The 19,496-nt window shown below is 54.9% G+C and overlaps 3 protein-coding genes across 3 annotated transcripts; 1 reads left to right on the top strand and 2 right to left on the bottom strand.

The window, feature by feature from the left end:
- Positions 1 to 9: 9 nt before the first annotated feature.
- Positions 10 to 1,086, bottom strand: C24H1orf74 (chromosome 24 C1orf74 homolog). Its single transcript, XM_058819556.1, has one exon. It carries the CDS (start codon positions 1,084 to 1,086, stop codon positions 292 to 294), a length of 795 nt encoding a protein of 264 aa, XP_058675539.1. The 3' UTR covers positions 10 to 291.
- A 627-nt stretch (positions 1,087 to 1,713) lies between these two features.
- On the bottom strand, positions 1,714 to 9,374 carry IRF6 (interferon regulatory factor 6). The gene is made up of 8 exons (XM_058819409.1): positions 9,183 to 9,374; positions 5,506 to 5,682; positions 4,461 to 4,665; positions 3,915 to 4,037; positions 3,669 to 3,815; positions 3,049 to 3,441; positions 2,555 to 2,673; positions 1,714 to 2,265 (listed from the first exon to the last, which is right to left on the bottom strand). The coding sequence occupies exons 2-8, from the start codon at positions 5,677 to 5,679 to the stop codon at positions 2,044 to 2,046; spliced, it is 1,383 nt and encodes a 460-aa protein (XP_058675392.1). The 5' UTR covers positions 5,680 to 5,682; positions 9,183 to 9,374; the 3' UTR covers positions 1,714 to 2,043.
- A 4,853-nt stretch (positions 9,375 to 14,227) lies between these two features.
- On the top strand, positions 14,228 to 17,963 carry GUCA1B (guanylate cyclase activator 1B). The gene is made up of 4 exons (XM_058819489.1): positions 14,228 to 14,431; positions 15,609 to 15,758; positions 16,622 to 16,736; positions 17,836 to 17,963. The coding sequence occupies exons 1-4, from the start codon at positions 14,228 to 14,230 to the stop codon at positions 17,961 to 17,963; spliced, it is 597 nt and encodes a 198-aa protein (XP_058675472.1).
- Positions 17,964 to 19,496: the final 1,533 nt, after the last annotated feature.

Here is a 19,496-nt window from a genome sequence, read left to right on the forward strand (position 1 = left end):
GTTCAAATAATTTATTAATCTTCAGCTGCCCACTGCAAATAAACACACACTGACTTTGCAGGGTGTGATGTGCAGGCAGGCAGGACTGAGGCAGCAGAGCATCTGGGAGCACACTTTTTTTTAAAAGAAAATATATTTGGTTTTGCCACCGGCCTGCAGTGACTGTCACAATTCAGCCTTCAGTGCTCAAGGACCAAGAGAGACGCAGGGGACAACACACACGGAGCTGGATCTTCTGCCTTGGTCCCTGATGCAGTGAGGAAGGCTAAAAAGTCTGAGAACACACGTGCTTTACAAGGCGACCGCTGGAAGAGACACGACCTCGCTGGAAATGCAGAGATCTACAAAGTCGCTCTGAGCACCGAAAGCCGCCCTGAGCTGCTGGCACCAGGCATCCAGCACGTCCCGGAGCTCGGCGCACAGGCTCTCGGGGACGCTGAAGGAGCAGATCTGCACCCGGAGCCCGTCCTTGATGCGGGGGCAGCAGGCCCGGGCCGTGAACACCCTCAGCGGGGTCAGCGCCAGGCAGTTCTCGGCGCCCTCGGCGAAGGTGTACACGGCGGGGTAGCCCAGCAGCGCCCCGGCCACGGTGCACAGGTTCCAGCCGCTGGGTTCCACCTCGCTGGCGGTCACCGGCTCGGCTCCGGCGGCCTCGGCGTCCCGCAGGTGGCCCAGCAGGGCGGCGAGGTGGCGGCGCACGGCCCGGGCCTCGTCGGGGCCGCAGAGCGCAGGGCCCCGCCGCGCCGCCGACACATCCACGAGCGGCGGGGACCGGTCCCGGAGCCGGTCCCGGGCCAGCCCCGGCCGCAGCACCAGCGCCGAGCCGCCCATGGCCAGCACGTGCAGCCGCTCCGCGGCCAGCCCGGCCTCCCGCAGCCGGCCCAGGTAGCGCCGCAGCTCGGCCGGGCCCGCGGGGCCGCAGTCCCACAGCAGCGCCGGCTTCAGCCCCGCCGCCACCGCCAGCACCTCCCCGGCCGCCTGCAGCGCCCGGGCCGCGGGCAGCCGCCGCCTCCGGCCGGGCCCCTGCGCCTCCCGGGCCGCCGCCACCAGCAGCGGCACCGGCAGCGCCGCGGGGCCCGGCGCCATCGGCGGAACCCGCCGCGGTTCCGGGGCGGGCCCGAGATCGGCCCGGCCCCGGCGGAGCCGCCTCCTGCGGGGCGGGACCGCCTCCACACGGCCGGGGGAAGGACCGGGAGAAGGGCTGGAGTGGTGCCATGGCCGGGGGAAGGACCGGGAGAAGGCCGGAGTGGTGCCATGGCCGGGGGAAGGGCCTGGGGCCGGGCTGGGAGCCGGGCTGGGGCAGGCCTGGGCACAAAGCAGAGCACAGGGACAGTGCCCACAGCCCGGGCACAAAGCAGGGCACAGGAGCAGCCCCTGCAGCCCGGGTGCAAAGTAGGGCACAGAGACTGTGACCGCAGCCTGGGTACAAAGCAGGCAATGCAGGGACAGCACTGAACTGTGCTGCAAGCCGCTGACAGCTCTGTACCATCACTGATTGCTCAGGGTTGTACAGATCTGAACAATCAGCCCCCGGCAGACCAGAGATCCTCCAGAGATTGTTTCCAACCCCATTCTGTTATATATGCATTTACAATGCCTGTGTATATGCATCCCTATAACCTCCCCCCTCCCGACTAAAAGGAGTTCAGCCTTTGACGTTGCTGCTACAGCCCCGTTAAAGAGAAAAAAATGAGACAAGGTGATATTGTCCAGGCAGATTTATTAGAGCGCAGATTATTTTCTTTCTCTCCTTCCAATGATCATGTATTTATATACATTGTATTATAGCAGATTTTAAAATATTACAGAATTGAAATCTGATGTATACAGAGGAGTTGTTTAAGCAAACAGCTGAAAAGGGTGAAGGAGTTAGAAGCATTCCTGTAATCCCCTCTGTTTTGAGCCACTTCCAAAAACAAAAGCACCACGAATTGCTGGAATTGTAGAAGATGACGAGATTTACAGATGTTATTTATTCAGACTGAGGCAAGGCACAGGTTAAGAAGCTCTCCTGTATATGTACACCGCCAGAAGGCAGGGTCATCACTGTGCTGGGAGCGGCTGTGCCATGTGCATGGCCGGGGCCTGCATGGGCCAGCCCTCCTGGTGGTTCTGCAGCAGGCGGTAGAGCTGCTTCAGGTGTGCCACGATGTTGTCCTTGATGTCGGGCGTGGAGATCTGCAGCCGCACGCTGCCGCTGTCGAAGGAGCGCGTGAAGTCCCCGGAGAACATCTCGTAGATCATCCGCGCCACAACGGGGATCACCTGGTGAAAAAGTCCCTTTTTTAGCCTAAAGGCATGTGGAATGTCCCTGTTTCTCTGCAGGAGCCCCTGTCCTGGATGCAGAGAAGGTTTCCACAATACCCTAAAACACACAAACCAATTCCTTTCAGCACATGTCACATTTGTGTTTGCTCTCCCAAACCACCAGTCTTAGTGGAGTTTCCCTGGTGTCGGAAGCCACAGCAGAAAATAACAGATCTCAGTATCCAGGGGAATTGATCCCAAACCAAATAAGGCTGGCACATGTCACTCCAGAGCCCCAGTGCCCTACCTGCACCACGATCAGCTTCCTCTCCCTGGGTTTTCCATCTGGCCACTCTTCTCCAAAGCAGAAGTAAATCTCATATGGTGGCTGTTTCTCAATTTGTCCCTTCTGATGGGCAATCAGCTCTAGGAGGAAAAGCAGAGAGCTGCAGGGTTGTCCTCTTTAGGCTGGAAACGCCCATGACATCCCACCTCATTGCATCACCCTGGTCTTACCTACACAGTCCTCTGGCACCTCTCACACAGTTACAGCTCACCCCTTGCACGTGAAGTGCTTTCTTTAAAAGCAAGGCCCTCTGGTGTCTCTCAGAGCATTAAATGAGTGTACAGTGCCCCTCTCCTGCCCCACACTCACTCCAAACTCCCCTGAAGTCAGGGGAGCAGTGGCGTGACCTGCTGTCCACACCTGGTGCACCCAGGCAGAGCCCAGTGCAGACCACCCTTTCCACCAGTGCCATGCCCGGTGTCCAGAGCTGTTCTCCAGAAGCAGAAGTCACCTACCGCTTAGGAAGGTTTCCAGACAGAAGAGCTTGACCTTCTTTTGCCTCTCGATGAGGTTTGGGGTGGTGGAGGAGGGGGCACAGGGCCCAGACCAGTACACCTTGCACTGGCAGAGGCGCACGGCGTAGATGGCGTGGCCGCTGACCTCCAGGATCAGTCCCCTGTCCATAACATCCAGCAGCCGGCTCGTGAAGATCTTCTGCCTCTCGTTGGTGATCTGCTCCGTCCCTGGGAACTTGACTTGCTCCAAGCTGATGGGCCCAAAGAGCTCCTCCTGGTCTGGCATAGGGCCCAGCTCCCCGTAGAAAAGTCTGCAGCCCTGCGGGTTGCTCACGGTCGTTGTGGGCCCGGTCTCCTTTCCTCGATACTCAAACTTGATTTCCAGGTCCGTCACTGAGAGAGAAACCATCAGTGTGGCTTTTCCTGGAGCACCAGCAGCAGGGACACCACACAAGCCCTGCTGCCCTCACGGGAATATTTACACCACACACAATTCTATTTAAATGACACAAGTTCTCCTCACTCACTCACAAACAGCCACAGGAAAAAAGGCCAAACACTCTTTTCTGTGGGGTTTTAAAGCACAAAGCAGAAGCACTGTCACAAGCCCACACACGTACTTGGCAGGGAGCTGATCCAGAGCTCGGGGCTGCTGAAGAAGTCGTGCTGCAGCGCCGTTGGAGGCATTTCCATATCCAGAGGTTCATTCTTTGGCCACACAGTTTCAGAGCTGCAGTTTTCTGCACTGGCTGGAGCCATTGGAGAATCTACAAAAAGGCAACAACTCCTCAATAAATCAAGATTTTACTTCAAGCATGCAGCAACTTACAAATACCTTCACTAATACATCAGTCTGTGCCACCAACCATTGATGTTAAGAAATGGAAACGTCTCTTGAATTGGGACATGCTGAGATTGATTCAATTCTTCCTCCTCTTCATCATCAAGATCATTATCCTTTTCATCCCACGGAGCTGAGCCAGTGGAACCTGCAAACAAGCACATTCTTGTGGGTGGATGATCAGCATGAAACACTGGCAAAAGATCATCTTCATGTTGGATATTAATTTGTGTATTTTTCAAATTTCAGTAAAAAAATGATAAATCTGACTCATACAGCATGCTAATTTCAGTTTAATATATAATTCTAGAAAGCAAAGGTTAAAGTGTTGATGAAGTAAAACACAGTATTGCCAATATTAGACTGTTTAGCAGGAAAACACACATCTGTGTGCAGCTTTATTAATTTCAGGACTAAAGGATGGTTCAGAGGCCTTGCAGTTTAAGTACAGGCTTCACCTGGGAGCTGCTCCTGCTGCGCAAGGGCAGCTGCAGAGTTAATGCCGAGGGAAGGAGCTCCCTTGGAGCAGTGCCTGCCCAGGAGCCAGCCCAGGAGCCAGCAAGGCCCTCACCTGGATTAATGATTGATCCCTGCGACTGCGGGATGTCGCACACTTCATAAATTTTAATCGGGTTCATGGGCACCTCCTTGGTGCCATCGTACATCAAATTAAACTCCCGGCTCTTGTTGAGTGCACATCGCAGCTGGGCCTTCCACTTTGCAGGGTCCGGCTCATCCACTCCTTCCTGGTACTTTCCTGTTTCCACAGCCCATGCCTGGGGACAAAGTACAGCCAGCTCAGTCCAGCCCTCCCCACAGAGCAGCTTTTATCAGAAACCCAACCTCCACACAAATGCACTGTAAAATCCTTCTCTTGCAGAAGTCCTAGGTAGAGCTCTCGTGATAACAAAAAAGGAAATTCCCACTTTAACAGTTTTTCTATTAAAAGTAAGTGGAGGAAAAAAAAAAGTAAATCCAAATTCCAAAAGAATGTTCACAATTCTGGGTTAGAGGTTTTGTGGGTCTCAGATTCAACACATTTTTGAAAGGGAGCCTGTGCAGGAGGAATGGACTCGGTTAAAATGGAGTGGAAGCACAGCCACAGACATCCGGCTGGCCTCTCCCTCTCTCACCCCAAAATCTGATTATTGGTCCAAGATGCTTCCAAGACAAAGGTCAGAAATTCCTCAAAGGAGCGCAGGGAGTTACAGCGAATCCCTTGGGATAAGAATATTAGGGACAGCAGCGATGAGTGCTTGTGATGAGCTTGTGGTGGACCTCTTAAGGCTTATGTAACAGCATTTCATGGTTTGCTGCCAGGAACAAGCCAGTGACCACAGCCCAGCCTGGGCAGATGGAGCCAACAGCAGTCATCTCCCAGAAACCAAGGATCACACAGCACCCGGCCTTTGGTGGTGGGAAAGGGTTAAAGAACTCAACACCACCCCAGGCAGTGCCAAGCTTGGCGTCCAGGTGCACAAAGTGGCTTTTCTGAGGTCAGATAAATGAAACGTGCCTGCAAGCAGCTCCCGAGACGCCTGTCCAGCTCCGGGCCAACAATCCAGCCCTTTGTGCGTGTTCCAGAGCCCTGGGATGCCCGAGCCCCCCTGGCTCACCTTGAAGATGGTGTTCTCCTCCTCGTGCTGGGGGCTGTGCCGCGTCGCGTGCTTCCAGGGGATCTGGAAGCGCTTGGCCTCGCGGTTCAGCCAGATCAGCCCGGGGTACATGCCACTGTCCACCTGGGCCACCAGCCACGGCTTCAGCCGCACCCTGCGCGGGTGGAGGGCCATGCTCTGCAAGGGGGACAGCAGAGCCACGCTGGAGGTTACTCGAGCCTCGTTGGCTTCAAAGAGACTGAATTCACGCAACTGGAAAGGGCCCTGTGCTGTGTAACTGCTGCTGGTTTTATGTACTGCACCCTGAGAGCACCAATTCAGGTTCAGCTGGGCGACTCCTCCACCAGGGAGAGTCACACACACCTCCCTGAGGGGGCCCAGAGCTGTTTCAGGGACAGCAGCTCACATTCAGTGTCCCAGGGTGTTATTTGTGCTCAACGAGCACAGGGAGCGCCAGCCCTGAGCAGAGCTGGGCTGCAAACCCCGAGCAGGAGACAAGCCACAGCAAGAACAGGCAGCAGGGTTTCCAAAGCCGCCACGCACACCTTGAGAAGGGGCTGATCTGATCTCTGCTCCTGCAGTCCTGTCAGACTCTCAGCAAGGAGGAGAAAGGCTCACCCCGACTGGGAGGGTTTAACTGAGGCACAGGGGCTGCTCTACCACAGCCACAGACCCTGAAAGTAATTTTATGGCTTTTCCATGAATGCCCTGAATGCAGCATGATCACTGGCAAACAGCAGTGACCTGTAATAACCAGGATGTTTATCCAGAAGGACATGAACTGCAGGTCTGCCTGCGCTGCTGCTAAAAATCGACTGCTGTTTACTTAATGTTTTTGTTAAGCAGCCCTGTGCTGCTCATACAATTGCAGCCAGCCAACAATATTTTCCTTGCGTAGAACAAAGCCAAACAAACAGAATTAGCATGTGTCTCTCTCTAAGAAGAGGCAACATTCAGAATCTTTAGATTTTGGGAGGGGATTTCTGCACTACGTGTGTGCTGAGAAGGTGCATCTCCCATATTCCTTTGTAAATCCTGAAACAGAGGTGAGAAATTACAAATATTCCCATTAATAAAGCAGTTACAGGACAAGTAAAACCTTTGCCATAAGCCCTGAATATTACTGGAGGAATTGCAAAATGTGTCTGGTAGCAGAGATGGAGAAGATTAAAAAAAAATCCTATCCAAGAACTTGTCTGGGAACAGGTTTTATTTGTTCAAATACCTGCAGATCCCATTCAGAGGCAAGCGCTCACACAAAATTAATCCAAACACAACTCAGTTTATCTGTTTATCTTCTCTGCAAAGAAAATGTTCGGCTTCAATTGCAAACCATTTTCAAATAATAGTTTGAAAATGTGTGGGCACATTAGCAGACTGTTTCCCAGGAGCTGCAAAGGATCAGGAAGCAATCACCAAAATTATTTTAGTGTTCCTGAAACTTTGCTGTGTTGGTTCTCCATGTTGAAAATGCTGTCAGAATTTAACCTTCAGAAGTGTGCTTACAAAGACACAAAGCCCAGGTTAATCCTGGACTTGGAATTGAGACCAAAATCAGGTACTGATTCCTCTTGAAAAGGAAAAAAAAAGTGACGTTTTGAAGAATCCTTAGCGCGGCTGCTTTCCACCATTTCTTTTAACGTTACATCTCACCTAACGTTACAAGCAGTCCCTGCTAATACCGTGTGCTGTGCACACACCTTTGCAAGGCACAGAGTAAATTCAAACCCCCAGAACAGCAGAGGTTTGTGCCCCTGTCCCAGCAGAGGAGTCGGGTGACAAGGTGGGTGCTGGCAGGGATTGTCCCTGGCCCACAGACAGCGTCTGCCAGCACTCAGCACTACAATGCTTTATGACCTTTTATCACCAATGACTTGTTGACACAATAACTGAGAGCAAATCAACTTGAATCCCATTGCTGGGCTCAGACGGTGAGTCAGCCTCTCAACAACCTTCCACTTCGATCTGGTGGGTTCCACTCATGCCAGACACCTGGGGAACAGCTTGGTACATCCACAGTGGGTTCCACCAATGCCAGACACCTGGGGAATGAATGCCTGGGCACATCCACGGTGGCATGCCAGACACCTGGGGATGGCTGGGCACACTCACAGTGGGTTTCACTAATGCCAGACACCTGGGGAATGAATGCCTGGGCACATCCACGGTGGCATGCCAGACACCTGGGGATGGCTGGGCACACTCACAGTGGGTTTCACTAATGCCAGACACCTGGGGAATGCCTGGGCACACTCACAGTGGGTTTAACTAATGCCAGACACCTGGGGAATGAATACCTGGGCACATCCACGGTGAGATGCCAGACACCTGGGGATGGCTGGGCACACTCACAGTGGGTTTCACTAATGCCAGACACCTGGGGATGGCTGGGCACACTCACAGTGGGTTTAACTAATGCCAGACACCTGGGGAATGCCTGGGCACACTCACAGCTCTGCCAAGGCAGAGGCTCCTCAGTGCACAAACCCAGGGACTGTCCATCTCCCTTTATTCCCACTCAATCTGGGTGCTGGGTAGGGATAATTAGCACATCCCTGTGCTGCTAATGCATCTCTGGTCAGTGATGTAATTACTGCCTGTACCCTAATTACTGGTATTTCTCCTTGGGCCCAACAAGAGCCACTCCGAGCCAGGAAGGAGACGACAGCCTGCATGCACTCCCCGCAGGGCTGCAGAGGAGTGACCAAGGTCAGGGACAGCCCCGGTCCCTGTGCTGACACTCGGGGCCCTGGTGAGGTCCCAGTCAGTTCAACAGCCCACGGAGCACCAGGAAAACCATCCTGAGGCCCAGCTCAGCTTTGCTGCACGGATGCTTTTGCTTCTCGCCTGCAGATCCAAATATGCTCGGTGTTCCTGCTCCACCTCATCCATTGAAGCCTCTGAAGATGGAAGGGTCTTCTCAAGGTTCACTGCTGCGAACCCACAAACCCCTCTGCTTTCTTGTTACCTTTGTTTGACTGTATTATCCTGGATTTCATGGACCTGCATTCATTTCTTCAAAGGCAAGCCTTCCAAAGAGGCTGAATTGCCGACGCTGAATCACCTCCCTGCACCGGGAACCTGGGGCTCCCACATTTCACAGCTCTGTACATCTCCTGCCTCCCACCACGCCTGCTGTCCCCAGCACACCCGAACACGATCAGAACTCTGAATTCTCAGTTTGCACACCCCAATCTGGTCAGCTCAGCCCCCACCACGGCCGGGCAGCCCCTGAAGTTGGAAGGGGCACGAGCTGTTACACAAACTGCGGGGATTTGGGGCGTAACAGCTGCGATCCGAAGGCAGCAGAGGGTGGGGGTAACACACCAGCCTCGCTCTAACTTCAGGCCTCGCTTTCCGCCGGTAGGAAGGCGTAGCCCGGGGCTAGCCCGGCGCTGCCCGGGAGCCGGGGGCAAGGAGCGCTCCATCGGCGTTTGCAGCGGGCTCTGCCCTCCCGGACCCGCACGGCGCCCCCGCACCGCCGCCCCTGCCCCGGGGCCGGGCAATGCAGCCTGCAGAGCCCCGCACGGAGCCCCGAGGTGCCCGAATCCCGCACGGAGCCCGCACCGGCCCCGCTGCGCCCGGAGCCCCACGCGGGACGGGGCCGCGCCCCGCAGCTCCCGGGCCGGGCGGCTCCGGGGCCGGCACCGCCCGATCCCCGCGCCCCCACAGCTCACCCCGTCCGTCTGTGCGTCCGTCCGTCCGTCCGTCCGTCCGTGGGGCTGGGGCGGGTCCGTCCCGCGGGGGCTCGGGGCCGCCCCGCGGGGCCCGCGCGTGGGGCAGCGGCGCTCGGGCAGCGGCGGCCGCGCTCGCCCAGCGCCCGCCCCGCCTCACCTGGCCCGGCCCACCTGGCCCGGCCCGCCCCTCACCTGCCCCGCCTCACCTGGCCCGGCCCGGCCTCCCCTCACCTGCCCCGCCTCACCTGGCCCGGCCCGCCCCTCACCTGCCCCGCCTCACCTGGCCCGGCCCGGCCTCCCCTCACCTGGCCCGGCCCACCTGGCCCGGCCCCGCCTCCTCTCACCTGGCCCGGCCCACCTGGCCCGGCCCGGCCTCCCCTCACCTGGCCCGGCCCGCCCCTCACCTGCCCAGGTGCGCTCAGCGCAGCCGCGCCGCCCGCCTCGCCCCGCTCCCGCAGATCCCGGGGCAAGCGGAGCCTCCCGCACCCCCGCTCTTCTGCCGCGGCCCTTTTCCTGTCAAACGGAGTCTTTAGGAAACTTCCGAACGGGATATTTTTTTCCCCCCGGTAAATGGAGTGGTTAGGAAAGGAAGTTGGCTTTTAAGCGGGACGTCTTTGCTTTTTATATGGAATATTTTGGGCAGAAAGCATTAAGTTCCTGGGCTTTTTCTCGGTTCAAGGCATACTCAGCTGAGTCATAGAATCACGGCATGATTAAGACCTGGAAAAGACCTGAAGATCATCAAGTCCAAACATTAACCCAGCACTGCCGGGTCCACCCCCAATCTGTGTCCCTCGGCGCCACATCCGCAGGGTTCTGAGCACTTCCAGGGCCGCTGGCTCCCTGCTTCCCCAGGCAGCCTGCTCCAATGCTTGTCCGTCCTTTCAGTGTAGAAATTCTCCCAAATATCCAATCTAAACATCCCCTAGCACAACCTAAGTACATTTGCTCTTGTCCCCCATCCATCCATCCATCCATCCACGTAAATCCATATCCAGGCAATGATAGAACAGGATGAAGCCAAACCGTAAACTCAGCTCTGATTAAAGCCACAGGCACACAGATTTTTCTCTGAAAAATCCCTCTTCCCTGGCTCCGTCCCCGCTCTGGGTCACACCTACCCCTGGGAAGGGGCTCAGCAGCTTCTCCCTGGTCCCTCTGCAGGCTCCTGCCCTCCAGCCTCGCGTCTTATTTATTTTCCTCGTAGGTGGAGAACCGTGACTCAGTGGTGAATCTTGGTTTCAAGGATCATACAGTGCTTCACCTTTCAGTTTCAATGAACCAGGAAAAAAATGGGAATTTCCCTTCTCCTTCTCACCATGAGCACTGTGGAAAATACTGAGCCCTGGCTTTGGGAAGGCTGACTTACGCCCACAGCTCAGACCCGAGCCAAGAGGCTGGAACTGGACAAAATCTTGGAGATATTCACAGAGACAAAACAATTTATTGTTTTTCTGGGCAAGTTTGCCTTGCTGGATACCAAGTGCAAGATAAATATTTCAGGCTTCATTCAGGAATTCCGCTCAGAGGAAACATGCAGGAGTTTGTCAGCACATAAGAAAATCTTCCTGGCAATAAGCAGAGTACCAGATGTGACACTCAGAGCTCTCTGTGGTGAGTGAGATGGTTCCCTTAGTGGTACTTGACCATTCCTGGTGTGTAAATCAGGGAACAGCTATTCCTGCAGTAAAACACCCCTGTTATCCCTGCTGTGTAAATCGTGCAGTGGCAGAACAATTTTGGGAGCATCCAGGAAGAGACACAGGCAGATATTGGGCTGGACTCCAGGGCAAGCTCTGCAGCATCTTTGATCTCTCCCCAGCCAGGGCAGCACAAAAGCTCCTGCATTCCTGCTGTGCACACCTGTGTCCCGCAGGGAAAGGGCAGGATGCTCTGGGCTGGCTGTGCAGGGGGGCACCAGGGATGCTGCTCACTCTGCTGCTGCCCTGGCAGTGCCTGGGCACGGTTTGTCCTTCCCAGGCACATTGGAAGGACACTCAGATGCCCAACCTGCAGGAAGGGTCCTGGGGCAGGTCAGGGCTGGGGGATTTAAAAAATGGAGCAATGTGGCAAAGCAGCTGGGTGAGGATTGCTGAGCTTGGGAGAAGGGTCCAGTCCTGCCTGCAGTGTCCCTGCGGCTGCTCAGGGCAGGCAGCTGTGCCTCTGCCACAGCCCCTCTGCCCTCCCAGCACCGGCACAGATGCCAGACTAATGACTGTGCCCAGCCCTCTGCAGGTTTGGTGGTTTTTCCCTGCTGAGTTTCTCCCAGCCCGTGCTGGGGCGTGTGGCAGCACGTTGGGGTAGGCAGCTGCCGGGAAAGCAGCTGCACATCTTTTTCCATGCTCTTGGCTGGGAAAGTGCGCGGCTCTGGAGCGGCAGAGGTGATAATGCGGGGTGGCTCATGAGGCAGGATGTGCGGGCAGGTGTTACCTGTCTGGAACTGATCATCCACAGAGTGAACACCACTCTGACACAACACCAGAGCATTGATCCTGCTCCCTCAGGCACACAGACTGCCCCAGCCTCTGCACTCTGGTGTTTTATAGAAATTATTCTTTTTATTTTTACTTCTCTCTGCCTATATTACCTCTATCCACATCATTTTTTTAATCAAGTGAAGAGGTCTGTTGGCTGATAAACTGTACCTAGCGCAGTGACATCCTGCTGCCTGAGAGCAGCTCTTCCAGGGCAGTCTGCAGAGCACACAGAGGGTGTGCAGAGCAATCTCCATACCAGGAGCCATGGGATTTACTTTATTTCAGTGCCAAATTAATATCACTATTTTATCAACACGATTGTATGTCATGATACCTGCAAGAGCAGCAGCTGGGCTTTGTACTCCAGGTCTGCTGCAGCCCTTTGTTCCCAGCTGGAGAAGATTGCAGTCATCAAAACAAAAAGGAACCATTTTCTCTCCTGGGAACAGATCACCAAGTTCCCATAAGGCAAAACAAAATTATGCAATGAGTCAAGACAATGTCCTGGGCATGTGGAGTCTTGCTGTGTGCTCTCAGCACTCACATTCCAGCAGGCAGCTCCGTGCAGGAGAGCAGCACAAAATGGTGGAGAGGCTTCACCCAGCACATCCCAGACTGCCCAGCTGTGCTGCAGGAAAAGGAACAAATCCTTCCCTCCCTGTCCTGGCAGCCCCTCTGTGGCCTGGGGCTCTTTGGGACCGGGGAGAGCTCCTGGCCTCACCAGCCAGGATAATCCCAAAAACTATATTAAATCATTTATAAACATGACTGTGGCTACCACAGACTCCTTCCAGTAGCTCTAGTGAGGAGGAAAATGGGGGGATGGATTTATTTATTGTTGGTTTTCTGGTGGGCAGCCCCACAGCTGCTCTGCTGTGATGAGGCAGCCCTGAGTCAGGGGCTGAAGCACTCCCAAAAGGAAGGGCTGAGTTCATTGTTGTGTTGCATTCTTCTAGGCACGAGGATAGACAAGAATACCATTAGACAGAAATGCTTTAACTGAAATAGAACAGTCTTAAATTTTCTGGCAACTCCTCTGGCCCTTCCCATCCACCTCCAGGCCTCTGCTGTGCTGCCTCTGTCCTCTCTTTGCTCCTCTTTTAAGTGAAACCAAACCTTGCCTGGGTGTCCTTACATGTAAAGGTGTCAGCTTGTGTTGTACTCCTGCAAATCTCTGTGTGTGTATATAAATATATAAATATATAAATATATAAATATATAAATATATAAATATATAAATATATAAATATATAAATATATAAATATATATATATACAGTACCTCTGCTGGGTCACTTGCAGGTGTGAGTGGCTTCAGACCAAACACCACTCTGACACTGCAGCATGAATTGCTCCACTGTTCTGCAATATCAAATTCAATTTTCAGCCAGGTTCTTAACCAGCATTCTTCCATGAGAGAGGCTCTTCTTACCTAACCAACACCAAAAAAAGTTCCAAAAAACGAGCAGCTTAAATCCATCTGGGCCTTGACATGTGGGATAAGAGAATCTATGGTTTCCTATTAATGCTGCTCCAATCCTCTTAATGAAGATATTGGGCTGGCTTGGGCACATTTATAGCTCAGGTCATTCTTTCCACTGACACAGATACTGGTGGGGTTCAGAACAATGGGGCTGTGAGGAAGAGGAAGAGGAAGGGGCTCTGGGCGTGCTGAACAGGAGGAGCCAGCCCAGGGAAGAGCTGCACTTTGTGTCTGCCACCATCAGAGCCATAAATGAGCTTCAGGGGAAGGGGTGAGCAGGAGAATTTCCATGGGCACAAAGGGGGAAGGGAATAAGGAGAAAATGCTCTAAAAACATGGAAATAAACAACTCATGCTCTCTTTAGCTTAAAGCTTTAAGATGGAGATGTGACAGTAGAGGAATGTGTGTGTATCTAGTGCGTATCACTAATTGTCCCACTGCAGGCATTCAATTAATTTAATCCACCAGCGGGTTTTTCAGTGGAAGTGTTTGTTTTCTCAGGATCCCCTCTCTGTAGCTGCTGTTTTTCCTGTGCCCCATCTCACAGGAGCACTGAGCAGCCCCCACAGGCAGTAACACAAGCCAGCACTGCAAAGATTAATGTTCCTTCCCCTATAATCCCTTTTTTCCCCCAGAAAACCCTACAGGACAGCGAGTGGGGCTGTGTGTTGTGTGTACAGGGAACCTCTGCTCCCAAATTCTCTGACAGGGAGGCATCAATGTGCAGAAAGACCCTGAGCCCCTGGAGTTTGCTTCTAAATAGGGCACAGCTCAGAACATCTGAAGGTCTCTGGGGCTCATGGGTGGGAATCTCCTAATGATCTTTAGTTATTTTTATCCGTGCCCAGCGCTCAGTGCTCAGTGCACAGGAGCCACTCTGAGATCTCCTGGGCAGCGCACGGAGCTCCAGCACCTGGGCAGGGAGGAGGAACAGAAAATAAAGCACAAAAAAGGGAAGGTGACACAGCAAGACACAGCACTGCCATCAGAGGAAGGCACGGGACAGAGAGCAGACAAAGAACAAAGGACTTTGGCAGGGTTCTTCTTCTTTTCCTTCTGTTTTTAATCCTGCTTGCTGGAGGAAAATGGGGCAGCAGTTCACCAACGCTGAAGGGGAGCAAGGGGAGATTGATGTTGCAGAGCTGCAGGAATGGTACAAGAAGTTTGTGGTGGAATGTCCCAGTGGGACCCTCTTCATGCACGAGTTCAAGAGGTTCTTCGGGGTCCAGGACAACCAGGAGGCAGCAGAGTATGTGGAGAACATGTTCAGGGCTTTTGACAAGAATGGGGTAAGTGCTCAGAGGGTTCTGCAGTCATTTATTTCTGTATATTATATATGTAACAGGGGACCAGCAAGGGCAGCAGAAGGAGCACAGGCTGGCCTGGATTTATCTCCTCAAATCTCCACCTAAATTAAGGTCAGAATGTCCCCTTGAGGGACTAAGGGTGGATTAAAAAGTTGAAACTTGGGCAGTCACATTTTGAGGCCCTCAAACAGCCAAGGCTCCCACATGGCAGAAATATTTCTGTGTTGAGATAGAGGGGAAATCACAGTGCAGGAAAATCCTACCCAGGCTTGTTCTGTGTTGGAGGGAGTGTCTGCAGCAGGTACCAGCAGGTGGTTTGTAATAAAATATCGATTTTAGCTCTGCTTTCCAAAAGCAGAGGAATGCAGAACAATTCAGACATTAGGGGTTTGATTCCCTGTGCCATATTTGCCATGGAACACCTGGGGAAATTGGGATTTGTGGTTTAGCCACAGCTCCTGCATCCCTGCCCTGCTGCAGGGCAGCCTGGCCTGCTTTGGGTTCTCGGCTGCCCTGGCTGAGCAGCACTTGCCAAATGGGGAAATTGTTATTTTCCTGAAGCTCCTGATGATATTCCAGCTGTGGGGATGTTTGTTCCTTGTATCAATGAATGTTTGTTCCTCGTATCAATACAGGAAAAGGGGGCTCGGGCTCTTCATCCCTCATCAACTCATCTCCCTTAAGCTCCCTTTGAAAATAGGGTCAAAATCTCACGGAAGTGGCAGCAAAAGTCACTTTGTGGGAAAGGATTTAAAAAGGCCGTGGAAGATGTTGGCAGGTCAGGCTTGTCTCAGAATTCCAAGTTGTGAAAAACCAAATTCCTGCAGGATGCCAAATTCCGTTATGAAAGCTGTGGGGAAAGGCAGCAGAGCAAACTGTGCATAGAAGGTGGAGTCCCATTCCTAATTTACAGGAGATTTCCTAGCAGCACAGAGGCTCTGTTTTTGGGGGTGCCGGTAGATGCAGGATGGGGAGGGGAGCCCAGGCTGGCCGCAGGTCCTGGACTGCCACAAACCTTCTCAGAGTGCCAAGCAAGCCCTGCTCCATGCCCTGTCCTCCTGGCAGCTCCGACCAGGCTTCCTGGGGGCTGTAAAGCGCTTTTCCACCAGCTCTCTGCCCTGCCAAGTGTCACCCAGCTGCTGATTCTCTGCTGGCACAGGACAACACCATTGATTTCCTGGAGTATGTGGCTGCCTTGAACCTGGTTTTGAGGGGGAAGCTGGAGCACAAGCTGAGGTGGACGTTCAAAGTGTACGACAAGGATGGCAACGGCTGCATTGACAAACCTGAGCTGCTGGAAATCGTTGAGGTAGGTGGGCATTGCCCAACCCCTGCTTTCAGCAATCCCTGCCCTGTGGCAACGCTCTGGGCTGTGTGGGGTTTGGGGTAACGGGGTTCCAAGGGTGCTGTGGGGCTGAGCAGGTACCCAGGTACCTGTGCTCCTGAGGCTGGGGAGAGGCTGGGGAGCACATCCCGTGTCTGAGCACTGCTCATCCCCATGTGAGCATCCCAGGGATGTGCAGGGCCCCTCCTGTGGGCAGCAGGGCCCTGGCCAGGAGGGTGAGCAGCTGGGAAAGCAGGGCAGCCTGTCTGGGCCACCTCCCACTGCACTTTTGAGGTCAGCCAAGAGGTGCCCAGAACTGTGAGGCCACTGCTAATCCTCTCTGTGGGCAGACTTGGCACAAAACCCTTCAACCTGGGCAGCAAAGGTAACCACGGACAGGTGGTGCCATGGCAGGGGTGGATGCAGTCTGAGCCTTTCCCTGGCAAAGGGGGGCAGAAACTGAGGGTCAGAATGTGAGCTGAGCCAGGCTGGATCTGCAGGCTGGGCACTGCTGCCCCAGGGCTGGCTCAGTCCAGCTGTGCCCGGCTTGGGATGCCAGCAAACACTTCCATTCAAGGCCTGTGATGTTTCCCATCTGTGGAATTCCCACTTTGTTCTCTGCCAAGGAGCCCTGAGCTCTGCCCATGTGTATATGAGCAGAGCAGGAGGGCAGCAGCCTCACGGAGCAAACGGGGTCACTGATGTGGGGTCAGGGGCTCCATCCACATCTGAGCTGCTGAGGGGCAGAACCTTCCAGAAGGGTTAAACCCAGCCTTTGGGAAAGGCTCCACAGCCAGGGGGCACAGAGAGCTCAGTGCTTCATGCCCTGATTTGGGAGCTGCTTGCAGTCCATCTACAGGCTGAAGAAGGTGTGCTGGTCGGACGTGGAGGACAGGACCCCGCTGCTGACCCCGGAGGAGGTGGTGGACAGGATATTCCAGCTGGTGGATGAGAACGGGGATGGTGAGTGATGCCCAGGAGCATTCCTGAGAGCTCACCTGGGCTGGGCTGGCCAGAGACCCCTGGGCTGTGCTGTGTTCCCACCATGGGCAGCTGGGCTTGGTTCTGCTGTGTTCCCACCGTGCACAGCTGGGCTTGGTTCTGCTCTGTTCCCACCATGCACAGCTGGGCTTGGTTCTGCTCTGTTCCCACCATGCACAGCTGGGCTTGGTTCTGCTCTGTTCCCACCATGCACAGCTGGGCTTGGTTCTGCTCTGTTCCCACCGTGCACAGCTGGGCTTGGTTCTGCTCTGTTCCCACCATGCACAGCTGGGCTTGGTTCTGCTCTGTTCCCACCGTGCACAGCTGGGCTTGGTTCTGCTCTGTTCTCACCATGGGCAGCTGGGCTTGGTTCTGCTCTGTTCCCACCATGCACAGCTGGGCTTGGTTCTGCTCTGCTCTCACCATGCACAGCTGGGCTTGGTTCTGCTCTGCTCTCACCATGCACAGCTGGGCTTGGTTCTGCTCTGTTCCCACCATGCACAGCTGGGCTTGGTTCTGCTCTGTTCCCACCGTGCACAGCTGGGCTTGGTTCTGCTCTGTTCCCACCATGGGCAGCTGGGCTTGGTTCTGCTCTGTTCCCACCATGCACAGCTGGGCTTGGTTCTGCTCTGTTCCCACCATGCACAGCTGGGCTTGGTTCTGCTCTGTTCCCCAGAGCCAAAGGTGTCCTGGTGGAGCAGGATAAGATCCTTTTCGTTGTTATTTTAGTGTAAAACACGGAGGAGTCCCTGCTGGGGCAGCTTTGGTGCCACTCAGATCCCCCTGCTCTGGCAGGTCCCAGCACCAGGAGCTGGGTGAGGACACTGGATCCAGTCAGGCTGGGCCTTGCAGGACCTGGCTGGGTCCTGGCAGGGCCTGGGTGAGCCCTGCAGCATCCAGAGTGTCCCGTTGGGGTGGGACGGGGGGGAAATGCTGGGTCACAGCCCCTGGTTTGTCCTTCAGCCTCAGAGCTGGGGGATCCTCTGAGACCGTCCCTGATCAGCATTTTAGGTGACCCGGGGTGGAACCCTGCTCCTCCTCCTCCTCCCCCCTTATCTGCCTGTCCCGCTCCCGCCCACAGGGCAGCTGTCCCTGGACGAGTTCATTGACGGCGCCAGGAAGGACAAGTGGGTGATGAAGATGCTGCAAATGGACGTGAACCCCGGCGGCTGGATCACCGAGCAGAGGAGGAAGAGCGCTTTGTTCTGAGAGAATTGGCTCTGGCACGGCTGCGATGGCGATGCTGAGTCCCAGGGTGACCCTTCCTCCCTCTAGCCTGGTAACGACTTTCCTTTCAACTCCATCTCAGCATCCGGATGCAAACCTGAGTGCTTCAAGGAGCCGTCTCTGCTGTAAACCCCGCGTGCTGAGCGCTGCTGGTACCCAGGACTATTTCTGGCCCATGAATAACCCTTGCTGTGTACACAATCCCGTGTTTGCCAGCTCTGCTCTTTGGTTACGCCCCAAGGAACAAACTCTGGAGGCAGATCCTGAGCAGGGCTTGGGGCTGGCAGTGGGGATGGAGCCTGAGTGCTGTCCCAGAGCAGCCTGGCCATGGCTCAGCCCTGCAGGGCAGCACGGGCAGCTGGGGATGCTCAGGGGGCTCTGTGGATGCTCAGGGGGCTCTGGATGCTCAGGGGGCTCTGTGGATGCTCAGGGGGTCTCTATGGGATGCTCAGGGGGCTCTGTGGATGCTCAGGGGTCTCTGTGGATGCTCAGGGGGCTCTGTGGATGCTCAGGGGGCTCTGGGGATGCTCAGGGGGTCTCTATGGGATGCTCAGGGGTCCCTGTGGATGCTCAGGGGTCCCTGTTTGATGCTCAGGGGTCCCTGTGGGATGCTCAGGGGGCTCTGTGGATGCTCAGGGGGCTCTATGGGATGCTCAGGGGTCCCTGTGTGTGATTTGCAGCCTTTACTGCTGCTCATGTCCAACATAACCCCACCAGAAATGAGATTTGGGTGTGAGCAGTGGCCAGGGCAGCACGCAGAGCTGAGGGAAACAACCTCAGGGCTGGGCAGGAGCGGCAGCAGCTCCTTCCTGCCCCTCCTGGGGACCAGAGGCTGCTCCTGCCTGCCCAGAGGCCCGAGGGGCTGAGGGATGCTGGCCCCAAACTGTGGCATTTCCCAGCCCCACGCAGAGCCCAGAACAGCCCGGGTGGGGTCAGCTCCTGCCAGCCCCTGGTTCTGGGGAACCCTCACTGGAGCAGCTTCTCCTGCCCTGGAAGGGTGGATGAGCCCAGGGAGCCCCAGGATTGGAGCCCCTGGTTCTGGGGAACCCTCACTGGAGCAGCTTCTCCTGCCCTGGGAAGGGTGGATGAGCCCAGGGAGCCCCAGGATTTTCACTGCTCTGGGAACAGTTTGGCGCGGGAGCGGAGGTGAGGGAAGAGCAGGGCTGTGCTTGGCAGTGTCTCTGCAAAGGGAGGATTTGTGCTGCTCCATTGGCAGAACCACAGAATCAGAAATCAGGGATGGTTTGGGTTGGGGAAAACCTGAAAACTCCCTGATTTCCAAGCCCCCTGCCCTGGGCAGGGATGCCACATCAGATTGCTCCAAGCCCTGTCCAAACTGGCCTTGAAAAGTGGGAAAAGTGACAAAATTCCAGTACAGTGGTTTTACACTGGACCTAATTTAACCCCAGAGTACAGATATAGAATTTACCCAAGTTGCAGGCTGAGCTCTGCTGTTCTAACCCATGTTTCTACATAGATGTATGTGGGAAAAGGATTTGGGTTGAATCAATATTT

The sequence above is a fragment of the Ammospiza caudacuta genome, chromosome 24, assembly GCF_027887145.1.
Source record: "Ammospiza caudacuta isolate bAmmCau1 chromosome 24, bAmmCau1.pri, whole genome shotgun sequence".
NCBI lineage: Eukaryota > Metazoa > Chordata > Aves > Passeriformes > Passerellidae > Ammospiza > Ammospiza caudacuta.